Source organism: Balaenoptera borealis (genome assembly GCF_965194805.1).
Source record: "Balaenoptera borealis genome assembly, chromosome: 3".
NCBI classification, from domain to species: domain Eukaryota; kingdom Metazoa; phylum Chordata; class Mammalia; order Artiodactyla; family Balaenopteridae; genus Balaenoptera; species Balaenoptera borealis.
In genome coordinates this window covers 76,699,327-76,717,587 of record NC_138866.1, presented here as the reverse complement: position 1 = coordinate 76,717,587, position 18,261 = coordinate 76,699,327, and the positions used below count along the sequence as shown (strand labels likewise).

Genomic DNA, 18,261 nt, shown 5'->3' with positions numbered 1-18,261 from the left:
ATTTATTTGAAGTGGCTGAAATGCCCATGAATAGGGAAACGCATGTATAAGTAAAACAACTGTTTTAAAACATTTAGATCAATGAACTTTGATTATTTCTTCACGATAATGGCATCATTGTACATGTAGTGCTTTGTAACCTGCTTTTTTTTGAGTTAACTATATGTCATGGAGAGCTTTCTTTTTTAATTTTATTTTTGTATTGTTAAATACACATATAGAAGAAAATATAAAAATGTGTAAGTATATTTTAAAGTACAGTAATAAAATGAACTACAAAGCTTTAAAACTGGAACATCGCTGAAGACTTTGAGGTCCCAGACGTTATCCTCTCTGGCCCCTATCCTCCCCAGGCCCCAGCTAACCACCCTCCTGACTTTAGTGCTCTCCATTCTTTTGCCTTAGTTTATAGTGTTACCACTTAGGTATGTGTCCCTAGATACATGGTTTCATCTTAACTAGTTTTGAGCTTTATATACATGGAGTTATACCATATGCATTGTACTGTCATTTGAATCTTTTGTTCAGCACCCTCTTCAAGAACTCATCTGTTGAATACGTTGATATGTGTGGCCCGAGTTGGTCATTTTCAAAACTGTAGCATTTTCCATTAGGAGTATATTATTGTGCATTTATCCATTTTCCTGACAGTGGCTATTTCAACTGTTTCCCACTAGTGTCTGTTGGAAACAAACAGTGCTGTAAGGACTATTTTTATACCTGGTGCACAAGTAAAAGAGTTTCTCCGGAGTAGGTAGCAGGAGACGAATTTGCTGAATAGGATATGCAAATGTTTGTCCCCATTTACATTAAACCAGCACCCTGTGAGAATTCCTGCTTCTCTGCCTCCTCGTCAGCGCTTGTTATCCTCAGATAACTTTGCTCATCTGGTAGGCGTGTAATAGCATCGCATTGTGCATTCTGCTGGTTTCTAAGAGGTTGAGCAGCTTATGTTGTTTTTCTTGACCATTCACATATATATCTGTCACTTATTTATGCATTTCCCTGCTGAAGGTTCTTGGCCTACCCCACACTTAAAGGAATATTACCAAGTGGAATTATGTCTTCTACCTTGAAGGAGCTTACATACCTGGTCAGGAGACAAGAATATTCAGATCAAAGTAAGATTACATCTGTGAAAGGGTCTTGACCCGAGCCTTTAGTCACTGGCCCTTCAGGATCACTTGTGGAATTTTCCACTTATGCCAAAATGTGGCCAACCCTGAGTTGTATCTTTTTTTTTTTTTTTTTTTTTTAATTTATTTATTTTATTATTTTTGGCTGTTTTGGGTCTTCGTTTCTGTGCAAGGGCTTTCTCTAGTTGCGGCAAGCGGGGGCCACTCTTCATCGCGGTGCGCGGGCCTCTCACTATCGTGGCCTCTCTTATTGCGGAGCACAGGCTCCAGACACGCAGGCTCAGTAGCTGTGGCTCACGGGCCCAGTTGCTCTGCGGCATGTGGGATCTTCCCAGACCAGGGCTCGAACCCGCGTCCCCTGAATTGGCAGGCAGATTCTCAACCACTGTGCCACCAGGGAAGCCCCCTGAGTTGTATCTTACAGACCATTTTTTCTAAAAGATTTAAGAGAAAGGTGATACCAGTGTGGACAGAGGAAGACTGGCTTGTTTTTATTTGTTTTATTTTGGATTCTAAATACCATACATGAAAAAAAAAAATCAAGTAGCAGAAAAATGGACAAAGAAGGAAGTCAAAATAATTACTTCCATCCCCCATAGATAAAATCTATTAGCAGTTTGCTTTGTTTTTAAGTGGCATTTGGATGTTTAAGACCAAGACTGCTGGTGACTTCCCTGGCAGTCCAGTGGTTATGACTTCGCCTTCCAGTACAGGGGGTGTGTGTTCGATCCCTGGTCGGGGGAACTAAGATCCCACTTGCCGCGCGGCCAAAAAGAACAACAGAAGCGATATTGTAACAAATTCAGTAAAGCTTTAAAAACGGTCCACATCCCAAAAGAATCTTAAAAAAAAAAAAAAAAAGACCAAGACTGCTTTAAAGATCCAAAAAAATTTTTTTGTTTTGTTTAAAGATTGCCACCCTGTTGTAAGAGAGGTGCCAATTGCTCAGGGTTATTCTTCTGAGAGGTCCACGAACAGAGGGAGGCCCCCCCCTTCCTCATCACCAACTTGGGTGGCCTCTATAGCATAGGGGACTGTTGTGTTCCAGAGCTAACAAGAACGATTTACAAATGAAGGAAAACAGAAGTAAGAATGTTTGCACCAAGGGCCAGAGGTTCCTTGGCTGCAAACTAGACTCCCAAGGAACCTCTCAGGAAGGACTGATCATTCTGGAGGGGAGCAAAATATTTTAAATGGTTTCTACCAACATACCTGAAAGTAACAGTTATTTCTCGACTTTAACAATAAGAAGGTATTTGCAGTGGAGCTGGTACTAGCTACTTGCCAGAAGAAAGCTGTTCCCTCTGTGGGGTTAAGGTTGGGATGGCATAGGAACCACCTCCAGAGGAGAGAGGGATCTCATTCCCAGGAAAAGCGCACCCCACAGGAGTTAGTTATGCAGGAATGGAGAACAGAGCAGAAAAGCACTCCATTAAGAAAACCCCCGTGTAAATTAACTAACGGTGATTTCCAGACGGGAAACTTCATAGTTAGTTAGGGATCTTGTCTACACCTCCCACCACCGTGTCCCCAGCACCTACCCCAGTTACTGCCATAAAGCGGGCACTCAGTGAAGGAAGGTTGAATGCATGTGTTTCCTGCAGGGTTTGGTTTCTAGTTACACTGAGCTCAAGACACATATCCCTGCCTCTAGCTAGTCTGTCATCACAATTCCTGGCTCTTAACCATAATTTTGAAGTAGAAAATGCAAAGGAGCTTTCCAAGTGTTTCAGAACTCACCACAAAGCAGTGAAACCAGAAATCAGACCTGCGGTGACTCTGAACTTCAATCAGGTCTTGAATTCTTCAATGAGCAGGACAAAACCCCAAAAGATCACAGGTCCAGACACTCAAACTGCAAAGTTTCTTGATGTGCTTGCCTTGATGTTGTTAAGAATCTCCCTGTTTCATTTTCTTCTTCAGATCTTTTCCTAATAACTACTGGGACAAGTTTGTAAAGAGAAAGGTATGCCTTGTTGGGGGGCAGGGCAGGGGGAGTAAATTCCATGACCTCCAAAGAAATGTAGATTGTTTTTTTTTAAGTTCTCCATATACGAACATGAATGAATGTAATGGTGCTTTTATGATGCTATCTCGAGAAGAGTAAGTCACAGAAGGGGTTTTATATGGACGCATGGAGGTTTGGGGCTTAGTTCCTATACTCATCTGCCTTAATCAGCTTAACAAAATCACTGTTTTGTACATACTAGGATTTTTCTCTCCTCCTAAATGATAGCTAGAAAAGCAGTTTTCACTTAATTGTCTTTATCACTTCTCTTTTCTCTGGAGGTTATTTTTTTTCTCTTTATTTTCCTTTTGCATTTTGACTCATGTCTTTATCAACCCCTTGGAAGAGCCCAGAGCGTAACACAGCTCTGACGGCACTGGGGCTGGAGAAAACATTGGTGGTGACGCACGGCCCGAGCTCACCCTGTCATCCTCTCTGCTTTAGGTGATCAACAAGTATGGAGATCTCTACGGAGCAGAACGCATCGCTGAACTCCTGGGGTTGGACAAAAATGCCCTCGACTTTAGCCCCGTAGAAGAGACCAAAGCAGAGGCAGCCTCCCTGGTGTCATGGTACAGAGCTTAGGAGTTAAATCCCGAAGTCTGGCTGACTAGACCCTTTATCTTTCCAGTTCTCTTCCCTGTGCTACAGGGAAAACTCACAATATGTCTTCGCTGTCTTAGACTCTGGTCTCGCCTAAGTGTTTCTTCTAGGTTCTAAAATATGGGGGGGAGAGCAATGCTTTAAAAAAATTCTAAAGACTTATCAGCCTTTATGCCTGATAGAGCTGAAAGAGAAAGACTAATTAAAATTTCAGGGTGTGTGATTCAGCCATTCTCATTCTCATGGTGAACACATACAACTTGATAAAGCTCAGAGCTGTATTTAGGTTATTAAACCCGAGAGAGAAAAAAATTCATTTTTTCCCCTTATTAAACACTTAACTAAATCTTGACATTTTTAAGTTTTGAAATGATTTGTTCCCCTTTAGGCTAAGTTCCATCGACATGAAGTACCATATCTGGAAGCTGGGAGTTGTGTTTACTGACAATGTAAGTATGGCATCTGGGAAAGCAAAATTCTGTGCCCCAAGTCCAGGGATGTCATTAGATGCCACAGAGAAACAAGCTATGGAGGCGGCTCAGGAAGATGCAGGGAGTGCTTGTCAAAGACAGAGGGCCCTAGGGTGCTGGGGGGACACTCCTCTCTTGTGCAGTAGTATAAGGCAGATGGGGCTTGACTTGGGCAATTCTTGAGCCAGCGCAAAGCACCTCAGCCCCCCGAATGCCTGAAAAGCTGCTCAATTTCTTCCATTTCCCCAGTCCTTTCTCTACCTCGCCTGGTACACGACCATGTCAGTCCTGGGCCACTACAACAACTTCTTCTTCGCTGCTCATCTGCTGGATATCGCGATGGGCTTCAAGACTCTGAGGACTATTCTGTCATCTGTCACTCACAATGGCAAACAGGTATGGGGTTTATACTGCTGCAGAACGGGAGGGACCTAGATATGGTTAGGAAAAAACATAACCAGTGGGCTTCCCTGGTGGCGCAGTGGTTGAGAACCCTCCTGCCAATGCAGGGGACACGGGTTCGAGCCCTGGGCTGGGGAGGATCCCACATGCCGCGGAGCAACTAAGCCCGTGTGCCACAACTACTGAGTCTACGCTCTGGAGCCCGCGAGCCACAGCTGCTGGGTCCACGTGCCACAACTCCTGAGGCCCATGCACCTAGAGCCCGTGCTCTGCAACAAGAGAAGCCACTGCATCGCAACCAAAGAGTAGCCCCCGCTTGCATCAGCTAGGGAAAGCCCGCACGCAGCCATGAAGACCCAATGCAGCCAAAAAAAAAAAACAAAAAAAACCAATGACTTAGATATATATAGATCTATACATATAAACACATATATACAGCTATATGTGTATATAGGTAGACATATATAGCTATATATGTTATATACATGTATGTGTGCATTTCTATATATACCTATATAGTCATTGCTTATATATCTATATAGTCATTGCTCTACATCCAGTCTCATCAATATCCAGTCTGTCTACAGAATTGTCAGGGACGATCCCTTGATTGATTAAAGTCCTCTAATGGTTCCTCCCGTGAACAAATTCAAACTCCCTAGCATTTTATTCCTCATTAAGTGCAAATCCATGAATGAGACATGTTCCCTCACATCTCTCAATTTTTACAGGAGAAGGGAGAAAAGAAAGGAGTTAAAATGTACCCAGCTTGGTACAGCCATTATGGGAGACAGTATGGTGGTTCCTCAAAAAATTAAGTATAGAACTGCCATATGATCCAGCAGTTGCACTTCTGAGTATATATATCTGAAGGAGATGAAATCAGTATCTCAAAGAGATACCTATATTCCTATGTTCATAGCAGCAGCATTCCCAATAGCCAAGATATGGAAACAACTGTGTCCATCAGTGGATGAATGGATAAACAAAATTTGTTATGAACATACAGTAGAATATCATTCAGCCATTAAAAAAAAGGAAATTCTGCCTTTTGCAACATAGATAAGCCTAGAGGGCATTCTGCTAAGAGAAATAAGCCAGACACAGAAAGACAAATACTGTATGGTGTCACTTATATGTGAAATCATAAAAAAGGCAAACTTCTAGAACTAGAGAGTAGAGCAGTAGTTACCAGGGGCTGGGTGTGTTGGGGGAAATGGGGAGCATTGGTCAAAGAGTACAGACTTTCAGTTATTAAATAAATTAGTTCCGGGGATCTAATGTAAAGCATGGTGGTTATAGTTAAAAATGCTGTATTGTATACTTGAAATTTGCTAAGAGAGGAGATCTTAAGTGTTCTCAGCACACATACACACACATGCGGTAACTGTGTGAGGTCATGGATATGTTAATTAACTTGATTATGGTGATCATTTTATAATGTATGCATATATTAAATCATCACATTGTACACCTTAAAAAATAAAAATTCCAACCAGAAAAAAAGTCAAATTAACCTTTAATTGTTCTAAAATGAAAGGGTGCTAGATCATCAGGTATTACGGTGGTTTATTTCTTCTAGGCTTCTGGTAGCAGCACCAGTTTCTTGGTTGACACTAAAAAGAATGGAGGAAAGCTAGAGATAGAAATTTGCTGCCACATACAAGAAGCTAAAGTTTGGGGAGGTAATAAGAGAACCTGTGATACAGATGTTTGCTTAGAGAGTGGTAAATACTTCCTTATAGGTTCCTGGGAGAAAGGGCATTGTGTATTATTTTTCCATGTGTGTCTTGGGAAGTTTTATCCTATAAAGGTGGCGCTTCCCAAAACGGGACTTATGGAGTGCCAGTTGTTCTTTTAGAATTCTTTTCTTCCCCTTTACTCAGATATAGAAAGTTCAAATTTTATTGATTTGGTTTAATGGCGTTATACAAAACTGTACCTTAAATGAAAAGTTTAAACAATGAATTTTTTTATTTTTTTATTTTTATTTATGGCTGTGTTGGGTCTTCGTTTCTGTGCGAGGGCTTTCTCTAGTTGCGGCAAGTGGGGGCCACTCTTCATCGCGGTGCGTGGGCCTCTCATTATCGCGGCCTCTCTTGGTGCGGAGCACAGGCTCCAGACGCGCAGGCTCAGTAATTGTGGCTCACGGGCCTAGTTGCTCCGCGGTATGTGGGATCTTCCCAGACCAGGGCTCGAACCCGTGTCCCCTGCATTGGCAGGCAGATTCTCAAACACTGCGCCACCAGGGAAGCCCGATGAATTTCTTTTAATTAAAAAACAATTTTTATTGGAGTATAGTTGATTTACAATGTTGTGTTAGTTTCAGGTGTACAGCAAATTGAATCAGTTATACATATACATATATCCACTCTTTTTTTAGATTCTTTTCCCATATAGGCCATTAGAGAGTATTGAGTAGAGTTCCCTGTGCCATACAGTAGGTTCTTATTAGTTATCTGTTTTATATATAGGAGTGTATATATGTCAATCCAAATATCCCAATTTATCCCTCACTCCCTTATCCCCTGGTAAGCATAAGTTTGTTTTCTACATCTGTGACTCTACTTCTGTTTTGTAAATAAGTTAATTTGTACCCATTTTTTTAGATTCCACATATAAGCAATATCATACGATATTCGTCTTTCTGTGTCTGACTTACTTCACTTAGTATGACAGTCTCTAGGTCCATCCATGTTGCTGCAAATGGCATTACTTTGTTCTTTTTTATGGCCGAGTAATATTCCATTGTATATATGTACCACATCTTCTTTAACCATTCCTCTGTTGATGGACATTTAGGTTGCTTCCATGTCCTTGGTATTGTAAATAGTGCTGCATATTGGGGTGCATGTATCTTTTCGAATTATGGTTTTCCCAGGGTATATGCCTAGGAGTGGGATTGCTGGGTCATATGGTAGTTCTATTTTTAGTTTTTTAAGGAACCTGCATACTGTTCTTCACAGTGGCTGTATCAATTTACATTCCCACCAACAGTGTAGGAGGGTTCCCTTTTCTCCACACCCTCTCCATCATTTATTAAACAATGAATGTCTTATATGGGCTTGCTGACTAAACTCTGGCAAGATTGTTAAAAAAAATATGCCCAGTTTGTGCCATGTACTGGGTATTTCAATAGGCTCACAACCACCCTGTAAGGTAAGTGTTACACTCAATTGAGAGAGAAGAGCACTGAGGCTCAGAGAGGCTAAGTATTTCACCCAAGAGCACACAGCTGCCAAGTGGCAGAACTTAGATTCAAGCCCATTTGTTCCTTGGTGCAAAGCCCACATTCTTTCTCTTTTTCTAAACCGGCTGCTTTCCGTGAGGTCTGCTATCCAAGGTTCAAATCACTAAATTCATTGTTCAAGAAGCCACTGAATATGTCTGTTCTGATACTTATCATGCCCACTCCCTTTTGTGTAGCAGCTTGAGGGCAAAGATTTTATGCTGTTTGTTGATCTTCACAGCACCTAGTCCCCGGTATAGGCCCGATAAGCAGGTTCTGTGTAGTCCTCATTTATTGTGCTTCTGAAAGCCAAGAAAGAAACAGGCCCTGTGACCCTGGCAAAGGTCCAAGGCAGGTGTCTTCGTTATGAAAAATGTCACTTTGCTCAACCGTCATAATTCTTATAGTAACTTCAAAGCTGTGACAATTATCCAGTTCATGGTTAGTTATGAAATATTGTGATGTAGGGATACCCATGAGCCCAAGGAATCTGTAGTTTCTGTTTTTTTTAATTTTTAAAAAATTTTATTGAAGTATAGTTGATTTACAATGTTGTGTTGATTTCTTCTGTACTGAAAAGTGACTCAGTTATACATATATGTATATATATATTTTTTAAAAATTTTATTGAAGTATAGCTGACTTACAATGTTATATTAATTTCTTGTAGTTTCTTTAGAAGCAGCATTAGAACTTATGGTTACCAAAGGGGGGTAGGGAGGGATAAATTAGGAGTTTGGGATTAACATATACACACTACTATATATAAAATAGGTAAACGACAAGGACCTACTGTATATAGCACAGGGAATTATACTCAATATTTTTTTTTTTTTTTTTAAAGGAACCATTTTGAGGTATGTCAGAGCACACGGGGTTTTTTTTGTTTTTTGTTTTTTTTTTAATTTTATTTATTTATGGCTGTGTTGGGTCTTCATTTCTGTGCGAGGGCTTTCTCTACTTGTGGCAAGCGGGGGCCACTCTTCATCGCGGTGCGCAGGCCTCTCACTATCGTGGCCTCTCTTGTTGCGGAGCACAGGCTCCAGACGCGCAGGCTCAGTAATTGTGGCTCACAGGCCCAGTTGCTCCGTGGCATGTGGGATCTTCCCGGACCAGGGCTTGAACCCGTGTCCCCTGCATTGGCAGGCAGATTCTCAGCCACTGCGCCACCAGGGAAGCCCTATACTCAATATTTTGTAACAACCTAAATGGGAAAAGAATTTGAAAAAGAATAGATACATGTATATGTATAACTGAATCACTATGCTGTACTCCTGAAACTAACACAATATTGTAAATCAACTCTACTTCAATTAAATCAATAAAAGCAGCATTAGAGTGAAGCCTTGGGTCACTGCTATCTCTGTGAAAAAACAAAGTAACCATCCTCAGAGCGCCATCACTGTTCTCATCCTTAAATCCCTGTGTAATTTATATGCGCCCTGTGCTGTACCTCAGCTGTTAGTCTGCCTGGGCTGCCATAACAAAATACTGAAGACTGGGGGCTTAGACAACAGACATTGATTTCCTCTCAGTTCTGGAGGCTGGAAGTCCAAGATCAAGGTGTGGGTAGCTTGGTTCCCTCTGAGGCCTCTCTCCTTGGCGTGCAGCTGGCTGCCTCTTGCTGCTTTTTCACTTGATTATCCTTCGATGCATACGGCTACCTGGTATCTCTCCTTCTGAGTCCTACCTCCTCCTCTTGTAAGAACACCAGTCGGATTGAAGCAGGGCCCACCCTCACGGCCTCATTTTAATTAAATCACCTCTTTAAAGGCCCTATCTCCAAATGCAGTCACCTTCAGAGGTGCTGGGGGTTAGGGCTTCAACATATGAATTCCAGGGGAACACAATTTGTTCCATAACAGTCCATCATTACTCTTTTCTCCCAATAAGCCTGTTTCTCTCTGTGATCTTGCTTTCCTTCGGCACCTGCTGTATGACAGCCTTCGTTCCAGACCCCTCATCTTTCCCCTTTCCTCTGTTTTCTTGGAGTCTCCCGCCAACCTTTCAAGGTGGAGAAGACCCACCTCCTCTTCCCTCTCTCTCTCTCTTTCCGCTCCCAGTTGGTCCTGACTGTCGGTCTCCTGGCCGTGGTGGTTTACCTCTATACCGTGGTGGCGTTCAACTTCTTCCGCAAGTTCTACAACAAAAGTGAAGACAACGATGAGCCCGACATGAAGTGTGATGACATGATGACGGTGAGAATTCCCTGTAGGGCCACCTGGTCACCTGGCCTGGCTGGGACAGAAGGGCTGTGGGTAGAGTGGAGACAGAGCAGGACAGAGATGAGAGTAGAACACCGATGTCTCGTCCGAAAGGGAGGTGGGTCCTGGAAAGACAGAAGTGATGGAATAGACCACTTGTCGGGGCCCAGGTGGAAAGAGAAGCACACAGCTAAGCGGATCACCATCCATCCACATCTGTGTGTGGCGAAGACGTGAGTTACCTGTGTCTGTATCTCGTGGAAGTCAAGCTCTGATTCTTTACCTCTGAGAGCTCGGAGCAAAGTCCCATGAATCCGGTGCTCCGTTTATTTCAGCAAGCCAGTGGGTCTTGTTTCAGAAGAGCCATGTCGTCTGAAAAATGTCACAGCAGCAGGACAGGGTCAGGGCGGGGCTGGGGCTCCTGCCAGGCCAGCCCCTGCGGGCATAGAAGGGCACAGTGCAGGGTGAGGCAGCACAGCTGCAGTAGCATCTCCAGACGTTTATCATGACCAGATTTCAGGAAAAGAATGTGTGTATCAGAGACAGGTGACAGTACACTGCCCCCCTGCCCCCGCCTGTGATCGTTTCTCCAGAAAATAGATACGCTTTTTGGCTAAAAACTCTCCGTGTGCTTTCTTGGGGCAGGCAGCCCATGAGACAGCAACACTACAGGCACAAGAGCAACCATATGACCAGCGTGGGCTCCGTGCTGCCGCTGGCTTTTGATTTACCAGCCATAAGACTGCCTCCACACTCCCATCCCGAAGCCATCACAGCCAGTCAGGAGGAGAGACAGAGGGCAGCCTGCGCTGTGAGCCCTGGCCCAGGTGCCTACCTGGAGCACACGGGCACTTGGGAGGAGATTCTGCGGGGAGCCCTGCCCTCCCGGGTGCGCAGAGGATGCCAAGTAGGGGAGGCCTTTTCCCAGAGGCTGTAGCCCGGCCCCAGGTCCAGGCTGGCACTTTAAAATTAAGTGAGAGAAAACTCGTATCTGGCATATGCCATCCTCATCAGGGCAGAAAGTTCTTTTAACTTATACACACCTAGAGTGAATTCTCATATGTGTGTCAAAGAACTGTTTTTAAGAAAAGAGCAAAAAATACCTTTTAAAGGCTACATGGAACAGCAATCTTTCCACCTTTATAGACACCAACCTAACCAGAGGGTGTAGAGGACAGAGTCAGCAGCATGAATGTGTTATTGTGAAGAGTACCCTTCTCCTGCCTCAGGGCTGTCACGTTTTGACCTTATTACATGAATGATCTGACCATCTCTGTAAAAACAAAACTCTGCGGCTTTTACCTGAATCGCCATCATTTTTCTTCCCTAGTGTTACCTGTTCCACATGTACGTGGGAGTGAGAGCTGGAGGTGGCATTGGCGATGAAATTGAAGACCCCGCTGGGGACCCGTACGAAATGTACCGCATCGTCTTTGACATTACATTCTTCTTCTTCGTCATTGTCATCCTGCTGGCCATCATCCAAGGTATGCTTGCCGGTTATGTCGTCTGCATGGGGCTCAGTCAATCTGATTCTCTTTGCCTTTCTGCATCTGACTTAATTGTTTTATGTAAAGAGGTTTATGCATTCGCTTACTTGTTAATTCAACAGACATCTCTTGAACGTCTACTATATATAAAGGCAAACATACACCCAGGCACTGATACAGGAAACTTGAGCATCCTTACAGAGGACTCCCCCCGCCGCCCCGCAGTCCTTCATTACCCACTCTGAATTGATCATTTGTCTCATTCTGCTTCCTAAGTATCTCCTTTGGCTAGTGCTGCCCCACACCCTCATGATTCCTGCCCTGATCATTTTCCTCCCAGGCAGTGGGGTGGGAAGGAGCAGAAAGAGGAGCTGTGAGAGTGTGACGTGTTTTTTCCTTCTTTGCGGGGAGAGGTACTGGTATTTTGGTCAGTAGCTTGTCAGGAATTAGAGCAAGAGGGTGATGAATTCAGTTTGAGTCATGCTGAGTTGAGGTACCTATGAGACATCGTGCAGGCGTTGAGGGCTAATAAGCAGTTAACTGTGATCGGTCTTTCGAGAGACAAGTCAGGAATGGAATAGGATAGAAATATTACATTCAATAAGGACACACAAGACAAATATTAATGAATACAAAAATAAAAGAAATGGGATCCATTGGTGGTGGTGGTCAAAGATGTAGACGTAGAGATTTCCCAGAAGGAAAAGCAAAGACACTGAGGGAGGAGCCCTGATGGATACATATCAATGCCTCAGGGACTAAAAGAGGAAGAGCCGATAAGGAAGCCAGAAAGGGAACAGCCAAGCAAAATAGGACAAGGAAGGAAGGACAAGAAGAGAGAGAGTCCAGGAGGAGTGAATAGTTAGCGTCAAATATTGCCGAGAGGCAGAGTAAGAGGAACTGTGAGAAATCGTTAGCCAGGACTCAGCATTTGAAAACACAAGTGTTTTTTCTAATTTTGATTTAATTGTATCATTCAGCTTTATAATTCACTTTTTTTTTTTTAACAAAACATAATGGCCTCTGCCATTCCATCTATCATTCCTCTGCCCTGACTAAACAGATTATTTGAAGTGTTTTGTTTGTCTTTGTATTTAAAATTCCAGGTCTTATTATTGATGCTTTTGGGGAGCTGAGAGACCAGCAGGAACAAGTACGAGAGGATATGGAGGTACCGTTCTACTAATCCCGACTTGATTTCCGTTATCTCACAGCACATGGATTTTTTAAACAGTAGGTTCTACTCTTATTTAGGGCCAGCCCTAGGCAAAATTACCAACCATGATTGTTTTCCAAGCCTGTCCTCTTCTCTGGGCCCATCTACCAGCTCTGGGCATTTCTTCTGCTCCACCCTCTGTGCTCTGTACCCTACCCGCCCCCCCCCCCCCAACCTGCTGCCTCCAGCATGTCCCAGGCTTAGGAAGGAGCAAGTACCCTCCACTAGGTAGAAGCTAGGTATGTGACACTCTGGAGAAGATGACTAACAGCCTAAAGCAGGAAAAAGAGAAATATTTTACAGTGCCTCTCAATTCAAGCAGAGATCCTCACCCTTTTGCTACCTGCCTGTAATGTCACGCCTACTCATGCCTTTTCTCCCCGTTATTCTTCTTAGACCAAATGTTTCATCTGTGGGATCGGCAATGACTACTTTGACACAACCCCTCATGGTTTTGAAACACACACCTTACAAGAGCACAACTTAGCCAACTACTTGTGAGTATCCTTGGTCGGCAAAGGTGACGGGGCAGGGGGAAGAACAGTGAGTGAAATATAGTTACGTCACGTAGTTCACGCTCTGCCAATGCCTTTTCCTCCTCGGTCTCCGGAAAGTAGAGGCAATTAGGAAAGAACCTGCAGGAGTCCCCGTGAGCCGGTGTCTTTGTCCATATGCCCTGCTCCTCCCCTGTTCTGATAGACGTGCGCTGCAGACTGTTTCTGCTCCAAGCAAATGTCAGCCCCTCAACCTGGAATTAGATCCCATCCCTTCTCAATCAAGGTCATATTAACTCCAGCAAGTTTTCTTTCTGCTGAATTTTTCCTATCACCATATAATATTTTTTAATCCTAAACAAAGAAAAAAGGCTATGGCCCTACTTTTCCTTCCAGCTGTTGCCCTGCTTTTTCCTTCCCTTCCAGCAAAACTGGAAAAGCGTGCATGTTCAGGGTCTCCAATCTCTCTCTTCCCACTCTCCTTTGAACCCCCTCAGGAAGTCAGGCCTTCCTCCCCACCAATTCATATTTGCTCTTGTCAAGGCGGCCGGTGACCTGCACGCTGCTGGATTGCAGGGCAACTGAGTGAGAGTAAATATTTTTACTTTTCCATAACATATCTTTGAGACACACAAAATTTCAATTCTGTATTCTTATAAGATGATAAACTGGCCTACTAAGAATTATGTGGTAAGAGTTTTGGTTACCATTTTATTGTTTACCTTAGGATTTTTTTAAAAAACAATAAAATGGTAGCCAAAATTCTTCCTCACAAGGGATCTTAGCTCAAGGTTTGATGACAGTAAAAAGGACCTCTCCTCACAAAAAGGCTAATTTTGAGATAAATGTATATTATTATTAGAAGATGATGGTGTATGCTGTCATGCCACATTTCCCCTATTCTGAAAGGTATAGGAGTCGTCAGCATGACGCTGAACAGTGTATTTAATCCTCTCTCCAGCTCACTTGACTGAGTAAGTGAACTTTGGTTTTCTAACCAAAGTATCTAATATTGTCTTTTTCTCAGTTGTTAAACCTTTTTTCCTCGTTCCAGGTTCTTCCTGATGTATTTGATTAATAAAGATGAAACAGAGCACACAGGTCAGGTGAGAACTACCTTAATTAAGATAGAGCTTCCCCTTTCTACGTCAAGCCTCAGGAGAGCATAGGATATCTGAAATAGAAAGATGACCCCATTTGTCTCTTCTGTGCGTTTTCCCACTGCTTCCTGCATTGTTCCACCGTCTCTCTGTGACTTAGGAAGCCAAAATTCTCAGGCAACTCCCATCTATTCCAGAAGGCCCCCTGGTTATCCTTCCCAGCAAACAGTGACATTTTTCTAAACCCTGATAGTTGCTGCTTCAGGGCAGAATAGCTGGAGGTGGGGAGAACGTTACAGAGAAAAAGACAATGCAAAGCTGAGTGGGTGGTTCCAACAAAAAGCAGGAGCGTCAGAGTAAAATGGTGCGAGAGACAGCCTAAGAAAGCCAGCGACCTCCTGTGTGCGTGACACAGGGATGCGGAGGTGTGGGTGTGACGGTGTGCGTGAGAGTATGCGTCAGAGGGATTCTGTGACTAAGTATGAAAAAGAAGTGTAAAGACAGAGAACGGGGGAGGAAAAGGTAGCTTACCAAATATTCAAACATCATTGGATTCGTAGGAAGACTCCACGGCTCAGACCCTTGGTACCCAGATCTGGCCTTGGCTCTCTGGGCACCTGCCTAAGCGGGCACTCAGTGCTCCCTCGTCGTATATTCTGCCTTCTACCAGTTACAAATGGCATGGAGTCAACCCATTGCTAAATCTTTTAAGTATTTTTAGTGGCGATCATCGAGTTGGTTTCACTGTGGGGTTTTTTTGTTTGTTTTGGTTGGGGGGCGGTGGTCAGAAGAAGGGAGAAATGACTTCATGCTCCCAAAACAGCCTGAGCTGGGAACAGTGCAAGAAAGAATGTACCAGTTGGGCCTCATATTTATCCACATCAGTATTCCCAAAGGGAGACATAGAGAGGGAAAATAAATTGGGTTCCAGCTTACTGTGGTTTATAAAGAAGTCTCCTTTGTTCCCGTTGTTTCAGGAATCTTATGTCTGGAAGATGTACCAAGAAAGGTGTTGGGATTTCTTCCCTGCTGGTGACTGCTTCCGGAAACAGTACGAAGATCAGCTTGGATAAATGGGAATGGAAGAAGCCTCCACCATTCTGGATGGTCAATAAAATCCTTCTCTTACAGTTCTGCAACACATTTGAAAAGTGACATTTCCTAAATGCCTCCCTTACAAGGAAGTGTTTGTTTGTTACCCATCTGTGATATTTTGGAATTGATTTGGCTTTTTGTACCTAATGGATGTACACTGTGCGAGATAACCTGTCAAAATGTTAAAAGAAAAAAGAGGATGGCACAGCTTCAAGGAAGCTCTAGTTGAAAGCCTTCAAGTTTCTCAGTTCTAACTAACTAGTTCGTTGGGATGGCACCACTGAGGGAAGGGCTAGAGAAGTAGGAAGTTTTGGATGCATAATACCTGGAATTTTAAACACTTGAATTCCACGTGATGGTACCCTACTAGTGACTCATGGTCTGAGCTACAAAAAAATCATTTTAACTGCAGTCTAATTTTTCCCATGGTACTTGCTAGTGAATGTATCCAGAATCAGCTTGAAAAGCTTTAAGCAGTTAAAGAAATAGAAAAAAAACAAACAAAAAAACAAACCGCCACTTTGTCGACACTGAAATATCGAGTAAGTAAGTGCCTTAAAAACCTCTTTAGATATAGCTATGCAAGTTTTTTACGTTTATGTTCGAGATGGACAGTTCCATTCATTAGTTGTGTTGATCTTCTTACTTTATGAAACTGCACTCAAAGGTTATTCATATGATTTTTTTTTTTCAGTAACAGCTTGTCAACTGCTGTTATTATTAGAGAAAAAAAGTACTGTACTGAAAATTCAGAAAAAATCTCAATCTTATGCCAAATTGCGTAACGCTTTATGGTCTCCCTTGTAAGTAGTGGAGCTGCTCTGTTTAGGTGAATCTCCTTAAATAAAATGTAGTGCCCACTGCAATAAAGTCATAATCACCAATTCATGGTTTGGCTTCTTGTAACGCAGCCTTTGTGGATGATTTACAACCACCCTGTGAGGCTGTGAAAAGGGACAGGAGACTAACAAACGGCCCACGGCTCCCGCACAAGAACGAAAGGAAAAAAAAATCCACAGACCAGCGTTTGTTTATTTTGGCCAAATGCATGCCTGGTTGCTTAGCTCTCTTCATCAGCAGCACCTGCTATGCTGTAAAAATTGAGAGGAAGAAACTGGACACAAGGGCCGTAACATCTCCTGCCCTTAAGAAATCTATTCAATTACTAAGCCAGAGAACAAATGCAGCGAGCCTCTTACTGTTTCATTTCGGATTTGTTGAACATGGGGGAGGTAGGCGTCTACTGCTAAGCGTGACAGCCACACGGGCTCGGGCTGTGCTTGTAAACCAGCTGTTCTGGAAGGACAGCCTTGGGCCCGCCTTCCCTTACAAGGCAACCAAAATTGGCTTCAGGCACTTTTCATTTTCTTTTTCTTTTTTTTTTTTTTCTTTCATCGTGTTTAGGAAATCATGCTGTCCAACCAATCTTCAAGCTCTTCCTCAGTAACATTTCTGGATATACTTGGTTGCTCAGATGCCACGTTCTTTTCTTCCAACGCAGACGGTTTTGCAGGATCTAAAAAAATAAAAGCAACGTTAACAACTTCACGTTAGTGCCAGAATCGAGGGTTAACGCTTCCCTGGGGTTTGATCCATGCTGGAAATCAGCCAAATTATTACTTCGCTCACGATAAGGGGAAATGTTCTATTATTTTCCTACTCCGTAAGAAGATCCAATAATACCTAAACAAATTCATAAATGGAGTAGAGATTTGCTCTTCTATTTATTTGGATGCTGAATTTCACAGTTCACTCGTTTTTTAAAAAGACTAACAAGCTTAGTTTCCTGGAAACTAAAGCTATTAAAGGGTCCTGAATGCAGCGTATGGACGGGGCAGTCACTAGACCTCTCCCTGTCAGATGGCCCACCATCTAACAGAACGTGCACAAATGAGGAAGTCTTCTTTTGTTAAAACAAAACAAAACAAAACAAAACAAAAACCAAGATCGAAATAGCAAGCAAGAAGCACAAAGAACTGGTCAACAGGCCTGTTCAGACAGTCGATTAAAAGGTCTGCTGCTGCACAGCTGAGGCCGTGAGTATCGAAATGCCTTTTACAGCACGAGTTCAATTTGCAGCCCCGGGTTTACGATTGCAATCAGGCAGGTAGCAGCTTTGGAAGCCCAGTATATCGAGTGAGAGCAACATTGTCAGAAAGGTCAGCTCAGGGGGAAGCAGAGATGTGAGCACAGAAATAGATGTCAGTGGACAAGGCCAGATCGATGTCAGACACTGATGAAGATGTGTAGGGATGTGACAGAGGTGAAGCTATTCTCAGGAAAACACCAGACTCGAGAAGATGGATGGGGAATAAAATGAAAACCATACCTGTTTCTTCTTGGGCCACCTCCTCATCTTTCTCAGATTCCAGGTCCTGAGCTGTCTGGTCTGCTAAGATGTCACCTCTCTCTTTTACAGACGCATCTAAATTAAGCAGCAGATCTAGTTCTTCTTCCAAATCGTCTGCTGCCGACTGCAGTGGGGAAGCAGGGTTCTGAGAACGCTTGGCAGGGCCCAGTCCTAGGCTGTCTTTACCCAGGTACATGGGGCAGCCAGCGGCAGCAGATTTCAGCTCAGAGATGGACCCCTTTCCTCCAGGCCCCAAAGGCCCCTTTAACTGCATCCCTAGTCCCCTGCCATCATTATTTCTCTTTGGTTTCACCTGAGGAAGCTCTAAAGGAAGGGCAGTCTGAAAGAGAAGCACAATATCTGAGTTAATGTGAGTCCTGCCGTATTTGCTTAAGCAGAAATTAAAGCAAAGGAAACCATCAGACTTTGTGGAGTAGGAAACTCAATTCAGACAGGAAGGTCAC

The 18,261-nt window shown here is 43.3% G+C and overlaps 2 protein-coding genes and 1 long non-coding RNA gene across 8 annotated transcripts in view; 1 reads left to right on the top strand and 2 right to left on the bottom strand.

The window, feature by feature from the left end:
• The window catches only part of RYR3 (ryanodine receptor 3), a 551,623-nt gene extending 535,455 nt beyond the window's left edge, over positions 1 to 16,168 (top strand). For all 6 annotated transcript variants that reach the window (XM_082384899.1, XM_082384900.1, XM_082384898.1 and 3 more), the window contains 10 exons: positions 3,060 to 3,102; positions 3,589 to 3,716; positions 4,136 to 4,196; positions 4,467 to 4,613; positions 9,912 to 10,046; positions 11,383 to 11,539; positions 12,649 to 12,713; positions 13,155 to 13,255; positions 14,307 to 14,358; positions 15,330 to 16,168. In XM_082384899.1, the coding sequence (XP_082241025.1) occupies positions 3,060 to 3,102; positions 3,589 to 3,716; positions 4,136 to 4,196; positions 4,467 to 4,613; positions 9,912 to 10,046; positions 11,383 to 11,539; positions 12,649 to 12,713; positions 13,155 to 13,255; positions 14,307 to 14,358; positions 15,330 to 15,425 (985 nt within the window). In that variant the 3' untranslated portion in view covers positions 15,426 to 16,168. The remainder of the gene's footprint in view (positions 1 to 3,059; positions 3,103 to 3,588; positions 3,717 to 4,135; positions 4,197 to 4,466; positions 4,614 to 9,911; positions 10,047 to 11,382; positions 11,540 to 12,648; positions 12,714 to 13,154; positions 13,256 to 14,306; positions 14,359 to 15,329) is intronic.
• LOC309625510 lies at positions 10,065 to 11,396 on the bottom strand. Its single transcript, XR_014242547.1, has 3 exons — positions 11,156 to 11,396; positions 10,295 to 10,424; positions 10,065 to 10,177 (listed from the first exon to the last, which is right to left on the bottom strand). It is a non-coding gene; the product is annotated as an uncharacterized lncRNA (long non-coding RNA).
• A 291-nt stretch (positions 16,169 to 16,459) lies between the features above and the next one.
• Positions 16,460 to 18,261, bottom strand: part of LOC309625460 (cell death regulator Aven-like) — a 187,029-nt gene continuing 185,227 nt past the window's right edge. Inside the window, exons 5-6 of the mRNA XM_082385033.1 lie at positions 17,777 to 18,137; positions 16,460 to 16,963 (exon numbers count right to left, since the gene is read on the bottom strand). Of these exons, the coding sequence (XP_082241159.1) occupies positions 16,848 to 16,963; positions 17,777 to 18,137 (477 nt within the window). The 3' untranslated portion in view covers positions 16,460 to 16,847. The remainder of the gene's footprint in view (positions 16,964 to 17,776; positions 18,138 to 18,261) is intronic.